The sequence below is a fragment of the Oncorhynchus nerka genome, linkage group LG5 (assembly GCF_034236695.1).
Source record: "Oncorhynchus nerka isolate Pitt River linkage group LG5, Oner_Uvic_2.0, whole genome shotgun sequence".
In the NCBI taxonomy this organism is placed as follows: domain Eukaryota; kingdom Metazoa; phylum Chordata; class Actinopteri; order Salmoniformes; family Salmonidae; genus Oncorhynchus; species Oncorhynchus nerka.
In genome coordinates, this window is record NC_088400.1 from 42,826,016 (window position 1) to 42,834,637 (window position 8,622).

At 45.1% G+C, this 8,622-nt stretch overlaps 2 protein-coding genes across 2 annotated transcripts; one reads left to right on the forward strand and one right to left on the reverse strand.

Annotated features, from left to right (window-relative positions):
* Positions 1 to 1,227: 1,227 nt before the first annotated feature.
* sqstm1 (sequestosome 1) lies at positions 1,228 to 5,358 on the forward strand. Its single transcript, XM_029659977.2, has 7 exons — positions 1,228 to 1,704; positions 2,729 to 2,824; positions 3,016 to 3,338; positions 3,520 to 3,766; positions 3,895 to 4,097; positions 4,239 to 4,455; positions 4,703 to 5,358. Exons 1-7 carry the CDS (start codon positions 1,536 to 1,538, stop codon positions 4,855 to 4,857), a joined length of 1,410 nt encoding a protein of 469 aa, XP_029515837.1. The 5' UTR covers positions 1,228 to 1,535; the 3' UTR covers positions 4,858 to 5,358.
* Positions 5,359 to 5,363: 5 nt separating this feature from the next.
* On the reverse strand, positions 5,364 to 8,352 carry mrnip (MRN complex interacting protein). Its single transcript, XM_029659979.2, has 7 exons — positions 8,026 to 8,352; positions 7,842 to 7,901; positions 7,518 to 7,624; positions 7,103 to 7,169; positions 6,749 to 6,882; positions 6,286 to 6,394; positions 5,364 to 6,186 (listed from the first exon to the last, which is right to left on the reverse strand). Exons 1-7 carry the CDS (start codon positions 8,083 to 8,085, stop codon positions 5,533 to 5,535), a joined length of 1,191 nt encoding a protein of 396 aa, XP_029515839.1. The 5' UTR covers positions 8,086 to 8,352; the 3' UTR covers positions 5,364 to 5,532.
* Positions 8,353 to 8,622: the final 270 nt, after the last annotated feature.

Below are 8,622 nucleotides of genomic sequence, written 5' to 3' on the forward strand. Positions count from 1 at the left end.
AATCGCATCTCTGCATGTCTGGCAGACATATCAGTGTGGATGACGGATCATCACCTCAAGCTGAACCTCGGCAAGACGGAGCTGCTCTTCCTCCCGGGGAAGGACTGCCCGTTCCATGATCTCGCCATCACGGTTGACAACTCCATTGTGTCCTCGTCCCAGAGCGCTAAGAACCTTGGCGTGATCCTGGACAACACCCTGTCGTTCTCAAATAACATCAAGGCGGTGGCCCGTTCCTGTAGGTTCATGCTCTACAACATCCGCAGAGTACGACCCTGCCTCACACAGGAAGCGGCGCAGGTCCTAATCCAGGCACTTGTCATCTCCCGTCTGGATTACTGCAACTCGCTGTTGGCTGGGCTCCCTGCCTGTGCCATTAAACCCCTACAACTCATCCAGAACGCCGCAGCCCGTCTGGTGTTCAACCTTCCCAAGTTCTCTCACGTCACCCCGCTCCTCCGCTCTCTCCACTGGCTTCCAGTTGAAGCTCGCATCCGCTACAAGACCATGGTGCTTGCCTACGGAGCTGTGAGGGGAACGGCACCTCAGTACCTCCAGGCTCTGATCAGGCCCTACACCCAAACAAGGGCACTGCGTTCATCCACCTCTGGCCTGCTCGCCTCCCTACCACTGAGGAAGTACAGTTCCCGCTCAGCCCAGTCAAAACTGTTCGCTGCTCTGGCCCCCCAATGGTGGAACAAACTCCCTCACGGCGCCAGGACAGCGGAGTCAATCACCACCTTCCGGAGACACCTGAAACCCCACCTCTTTAAGGAATACCTAGGATAGGATAAAGTAATCCTTCTCCCCCCTTAAAAGACCTAGATGCACTATTGTAAAGTGGCTGTTCCACTGGATGTCATAAGGTGAAAGCACCAATTTGTAAGTCGCTCTGGATAAGAGCGTCTGCTAAATGACTTAAATGTAAATGTAAATGTCAAGTAGCAAAAAAGTAGTAAGTAGTTTCTAATTATCTAAAATGCTAAAGTTGTCCGTGATGGGATTTGAACAAACAGCCTTTGGGTTGCTAGATGTTCCCGTTATTACAACCAACCACCCACTATATCTTCTATAACCATACATATCAAATGTAACATATAGTAAATAGAGTATCCCAGATTTACGTTTATTATGTTACGTCTAGTCTATGAGACCAGTCTGCACGCGGGGAATTCCCGTATGGAAAGTGCCTTGTCATACCTCGGCCTTCCATTTCACCCTTTGGCGTCGCGTCCCACCCATTTGTTTACATTACCTTGCCTTTTGCGCACAATAACAGAAGGCGACTAGAGCTTTGTCTTTTAGGACGGTGGACTTCCCCCCCGATGCCGAACCAAAACCTTGTGATTGGCTAGACCGACGTATAAATATTACACCAGCCGTCGTATTAAGGTTCATACGCGGAACTGTACCCAGAACAGCGAGACGCACTGACAGCTACCTTACAGTGGATCCGGCCTTTAACATTTTAACTGCGCAACACATTTTTTTTTACAGCGAATTGGGCTGAAAGTAAGTCGTGAGAAGACTCGACTATGTCTATGACCGTGAAAGCCTATCTCCTTGGGAAGGAACACATGCCGAAAGAAATTCGTCGCTTTGCCGTCGACCAAGATGTTTCAACGAGTTTTGAGTATTTGAATCGAAAGGTTGTTGATGTTTTCTCAACACTGCGAAATGTCCCCTACCAAATGTTTTACAAAGGTAAGCCTATACTGTCAGTGTTTCATTATAGGCCTATGGTACAGTGTTTTCGATCGTGTTATTGTCGTCAATATTTCTGGCGGTAATTTTGTTGTAATATTCCATAACATCGCGCCCGACAAAGTAATTCACGACTACAGTAAAGTTATTGCGCACGTTACTACCTAGTTTACTTGAGTAGGCCTATCAACTGATTGTCGTGTCATAGGCCTAGACCAAAGTGCGTCAAGAATTTAAGTGAAATAATCTGCTGACTAAAAGCTTCAATAACAGGAGTGAGTTTGACGAATAACAGTATAGATATCAAGATGACAATTTGTCTTTATGCACCAGAATAAAATCTGATAACTGGTACACAGAACATTATTGAAGTCTACATTTGACATTGCATTTCATAGTGAATGTCAGATCGAGAGTGAGCAGCAAATAGGCTCTATTACATGTATGTCATACATGCAAGGATGTATACCTGTACTACATTTCTGAGCTCGCCCTACCTGTAGGCCTACCATTAGTTCATAGTGGACTAATATATAGATAGATAAGATATAACGGTAATTTAGCAACAGATGGCATTAACCCAGAAAAAAATAATTCTGTAAGAGCTCTCCACCCAAGCAGGGAATCAAAGTTGACCAATTTCATACAGTAGTATTATTGACTGGTACCACATCACTAAATTTATGTTTTCCATATTGGGTATCAGGGTTGGGGTCAATTTCAATACATGACTTGAAATGAATGTATTGAAAACATTTGGGGATTTTCAATAACTGAACTGGAAATTGACAAATGTTGGTCTGCGCACAACACCTTTAACAACAGTATTCCCTTAACCTCTGTTTTTAAATCAAATAAGCCAGTGAGGATAAGCTGTGGACAGATTTCCTTACTAGTGAACTCATACTGCTATTATCTAATCATCTGGCCTAGATAAGGAGCTGACAGCAAACAATGGCTTGTGAAACACGTGAGGAGATCAGTGTGTGGCAACGTAGTCTTTTTTTCTTTCCCTTGTAACCAGACGAGGACGGTGACATGATCGCCTTCTCCACCGACGATGAGCTCATCATGGGCCTCACCTGCATCAAGGACGACACCTTCCGCCTCTTCATCAAGGGTGAGTCTTTTGTGATCAAAGATGGTGCATTTTCAAATATAATATATAAAGATTAATCGGTCTGGTATTAATGTGTAATGCACCAAGTCATCATTACCACTATTATAATGATATAGCATTCTCATTGTTACTGAAACATTGTAGTTATTAATACCTACCCGCGTATATTTTTTTTCTTCTTTCCCTTACAGAGAAGAAGGAGCACAGGCGTGAGTTCCCTGCTTTTGCTTTCCCGGGCGGTGTCCCTCCTTTCGCCTTCCCCCCTCACCCTGGAGCACCCCATATGGGGCCCCCTCCACCCCATGGCCCACCACCTCATGGTCATGGCCCTCACGGGCCCCCCATGGTGCACCCCAACGTGACCTGTGATGAATGCGAGGGCCCGGTGGCAGGGACCCGTTTCAAGTGCACTGTGTGCTCCAACTACGACCTATGCTCCCCGTGCCAGGCCAAGGGACTCCACAAGGAACACGTCCTCCTACCCATCTGGCACCCCTTCAACAACACATTTGAGGTGAGACACATATGTTTATGTCTTATGTTTTAAAGTGGATATTCTTGTAGATACACATCTGAGCAATTTAAAACTCCATTGGATTTGGGGGGGGGGGGGGTCCAAAAACAAGGAGGGACATATCTGTGTGGTTAGGGAGAGAAAAATGGCCTCTATACTTTGATCTTGTTCTTCTACACAGTGGTTCCCTCGTGGGAAGTGGATGCGGAAGATGAGACACTGCATGTGGGCTCAGGCCCAAAGCCAGGCCCAGCCTGGTCCCTCTGGGTCCCAGCCTGGTCCCTCTGGGTCCCAGCCAGGCCAGGCGGCCCCCGAGGACAGTCAGCCATCCTCTGATGCCTCATCTGCTTCCTCCCAGCAGTCCCAGGCCAATATGGATTACCTAAAGAACATTGGAGAAGGGGTGGCAGCCATGCTTAGCCCACTGGGTAAGACCAAGTGAAAAGTGCCATGTAAAAAAATGTAATCATTTATCAATCCATTATTAGAAATCTACTGACTACTCTAAATTTGAAAGAACTGAAATTGCTTACTTACCTCTCCATGTTGCCTGCAGGTATCGATGTGGATATTGACGTGGAGCACGAGGGGAAGAGGACCAAGGTGATGACCCCCAACCCGACCCCACCCGGGTCAGGAGGCCACCCCGGTGCTAGGAGTGACAACGGGACAGGGTGGTCTGAGGGAGCAGGGGCAAACGAGGGAGACATGGAGGTGGACGAGCTGAGCAGCCTGGGGAGCGCCAGTGGTTTGGCTAAGGTATGACACGCTTAATTACTTGATAATCAAAGTTAAAATATCTGTTTAATTTTAATTCATGATACTTAATCAGTTAATGGTGAAGAATAAAATTGCCTGTCAGATGGTGTGTTGTTAAATGATGTATCGCTATATGTGCAGGGTGGTAAAGACACTGGGGGCAGTGGTGACGAGGAATGGACTCACGTGACCTCCAAGGAGGTGGACCCCTCTACTGGAGAGCTCCAGTCTCTCAGGGTGGGTGAGGAGGGCTCACTGGAAGCCCTAGGGTCCCTCACCCCTTCCCAGGGTCCCTCACAGGAACCACTGAAGTCCCTCACTCTCGCTGAGGCCGCAGCCTACCCCCACTTGCCTCAAGGTATGATAGTTTGAGAATTCTCATATCCTCCATCCCTAGTATTAATTGTAGTGATTCCTTATCCTCCTTGCTAGTAGTAACCACTTCAGTCAGTGGTAGTTATATCCCGAGTTGTGGTTTCAGTTAGGGATAGGTGTCATAGTTGTGACTGTAGCTCAAGGTTCTTATATCCCTGACTACACCTGGTACAGTAGTATTGACTAGTAGAAGTTACTTACATCAGCGTTTGACCCTCCACCGTGTCCAGATGCAGACCCACGCCTGGTGGAGTCGCTGTCCCAGATGCTGTCCATGGGCTTCACAGACGAGGGTGGCTGGCTCACCCGTCTTCTCCACACCAAGGACTGCGACGTTGGGGCTGCCCTGGACACCATTCACTACTCCAAACCCCCCCAGAAGTAAAGGGGCCTAAACAAAGACCCCTGAGGCACACCACTCCTCCATCCCCCTATCATAGCCATTTCACCAATACTGCCTTCTCTTCTGTCCCTCTAATCTATTTCACAGATCTCTGGCAATAGTCTATTAGATCTGAATATGTAATGGAAAATCTCTTGCTATTTTAAGATATCTAGTGTACTGACACTTAAGTATAAAGGATTTACTAATCCGGTATTTATCTTAATGATAATTGACTTTCTATAACCGTTAACAGATGCATGGGTTCATTTTTAAATTGTATTGAAAAAAAGCAGTAAATGTTAACCAACATATAGTAATAGAATATTAACTCGAGCTAGTACCAAGCAAGTTGTCGATTAATCAAGTTATGATTCTTACATTTATTTAGTGTTATTATTATCAGTGTCAACAGCATCAAGTGAAGGGTGTGAATCATGACTGTGTAACACTGAAAACATTTCTCTCCCTGTCAAGACCAAATAAAATACTTCTGCAAAGAAACTGTATTGTCATTGGAATTTCATACTGTCATTTAATACATCGTTTAATCATTTATTGCAACCATGAACTATTAGACAAAATCCAGAGATTAATGCATTACATGTTAATTACAAAACGTTTAGAGTAGGCCACTTTGTCTATAGATGCACAAAAAGAGCACCCATTACACGGCTTTTAAAATGTGTCATCAAAGTCGTCATCCGTGTAGAACAGGCTCCCCAGAGAGAGGGTGGGGCATGGGTGCTTGGTGGGCGGGGGCTGATGACAGACTGGTGCTTTGCTCTCCTCAGGTAACGTCATATGGGCAGGACCTCCTTCGCTATAGGATGCCTCTCCACAACGGGGGGTAGTCGACGTCAGCCTATCAAATATCTTTCTGGTGCTCCTCCCCAGAAAACCACTACCCCCACCTAGCCCAGACAATTTGGAAAAACCACTACAGGCCGGTTGTCCAAAAGGGTTCTGGTTTTTGAGCAACACATTAGGAACATTTGAGAACATTGAACCAGTGGTTTGGAACTCATCCATATGCATTGTACTACCACTCCAGTTGGTCTCATCTTCCTCAGGAGAGGCAGTAAGGAACTGGGCCCACTTGGAGGCCTGTGACACTGCAGTACCCGAGGATCCAGAAGGTTGCGAGGTCGTCGCTGCATTTGCTCTGTAGGGGACTGAGGTTGAAGAGAGTTTGCTGCTGGTAGTTGAGGGTGGTTCAATTACAGTAGAGGGTTTGCTGTAAGCTGGGACTGGTGGTCTGCAGGGAGCTGACTGTTTGGGAGACCACTGTACAGGGGCCAATGAGCTGGGGGGTCTGTTGTGTTGTGGTGGCTGTGGTAAAAAGCAAACCAGAGAAAGCATATTAGTTAGTACATACAAGGTACAGACTGCTTGGACATGTGCTGGTATGAATTAGCTTTAGCTACTTACATTAACCGACTTCCCTTTCGTCCTCCAGCCTTGTGTAGGAGGCATGGTGTCCTCTTCTCCACTGTGATATCCCCTCCCCTCATTCTCCCCTCGACCTCTCTTCCTCTTTCTGTTGGCCCACATTAATAATCCATGCTATCACATACCTATGCTCAATCTAAACACAGTCTGTCATACAGCGAAGGGTTAGAAGTTTTTTTAACAGAAAATAAACATTGAAGTGGACTGAATGGTCAACTTTGACAATGATGAGTGGTGCTGTTGGTTTCTCAGGTATGGTTTTGGATCTGTTTTAGAATGGTGGCCAATTGATCCTCGGATGACCCTGTCAGATGTCACTCGTGTTATTGAGAATCAGGAGGGTGTATACAACAGTGGGGGTAATGACATGTAGGCCACTGTTTAGGCACAAACTTGTACAGACGTAACAAAATAATTAGCCTGACATGAGTCATGGGCATACCTGACATTTATGTTGCCTTGGAGATGGTTTCTGTCCATGTAAACATTCTCCTCTTCCTCAGCTTCTTCTTGACCCACCCCTTCATCGCTCGTCTGCAGGTATTTACCCCAGCGACTCCCATTAGCCTCTTCTGCCTACAGGAATACAATTATTAATTTACCGGTATTTTGAATGGTAAACAATGTTTTCTTATGATATTCAATGGACAACATGGATTATTGGTTAGGGCTGCTACCCTAAAACTGCATGTTCAGTTTGTGCCCAACTGCCCATGCCTACATTCAATTGACTGTGTCAAATACATTTGTTTGTGTCCCAAAAAAGTGATGGGCAATAACAATGGTGGGAACTCACAATCTGGTTACAACACTCCTGAGCTTTTTCTACAACCTCTTCTTCAGCCACATCATCCACCTCCTCCCTATCACAAATGATAAAGAAAGATATATAGCATGATATAGTTCATTTAAGCACACATTTTGCACCTCACCTGGAAGTTAAGCTAGGGGGAAATGTCATACAGGGCATATGTGGATCCAAGTCTTCACACAACACCCAAACAGGAGTGGCAGTGTATACAGATAAATACATTCCACAGTAATAATCTTTTGACTTCCATTTCCGCCTAGGCCTATTTAAATTCAGTAATGCAAATCATAGGGCTGAAATGGGATGCTCTGTATGCTGCTTGCTTCCTGTCAGGGTGGAGTAGACAGTGGTGAGAGTGATGCTATTTTTTCCTCCAACATGCAAATATCAGAAGAGTTACCATCGTGACCAGGCTCTCTGGTCCTGCTCTTCAAGTATCTCTCCACGCCTGGCATTGGCCTTCTGAACATGACGTCTGCAATCCACTCCAGAGCCACGACCAAACTCCTGGAAAGGTTACATAATAGACACGTAGGCCTTGTTCGAGAGCATCAAAACCGTGATTTATCATGGGTAAGTTGTGACTGATTTACAAATAATAATGAGTGATTATTTGTATATCAGTCACTCACCGGCTGCAATGTCGAACAAACCCATTATTATTATATTTATTTTTACAAATACTTTACTTGTTGTGGTTCGAACAAATCATTAGCTGGCTTACCTTAATGACCGACTGCTTTTCCCCACACAGCTTGCAGTTCCATTTTTTGCTCTTTTTAACCTGAAAATTAAGTGCGCAAATATGTTTACACGTGCAACGCAAGTTTGAAGATAGCTAGCTAACAGGTTAGCAACATTGCTAACTAGAAAGATAGCTCCTTCTACAACTAGCAAACTTAAGTTACCTGTTGCACTTGGTAGGTTTGGCAAGAACAGCATCTTAGGACATGAAATTCCTGAACCATGTTCCTTGTTTTAGTTGTAGTAGCTAGCTAAAAACGACTAGTTTGAGATTTTACCGGGAATGTTTTGAAAAACTATCGCATGAGGAAACGTGACGTCATACGTCAGGTACGAAAGAAAATGTTGTATCGGTCACATACACGTATTTAGCGGACGTTATTGCTGGTGTTGCGAAACGCTTGCATTCCTAGTTCCAACCGTGCAGTCGTACATAGGAGCTTGAAGCAGAACTACCATATGTCGGCGCCATTTTATTGGAGCAGAACACAATCAACTATATTGAGCGCCCTCTGGCATTGGCTAAGTGCAGTTATTAAATGGACGCAAGCATGAAGATATAGTACTGTTGTTCAATTAAGCAATAAGGCCCTTAGCCATGGTATATTGGCCATATGCCACCAACCCCCGAGTAGCCTTATTGCTATTATAAACTGGTTACCAACGTAATTAGAGCAGTAAAAATACATGGTTTGTCATGTATAATGTACAATAATTGGATTAAGAGTGGTCAATCTTGTCTGCAGAGCTAAAAACAAACT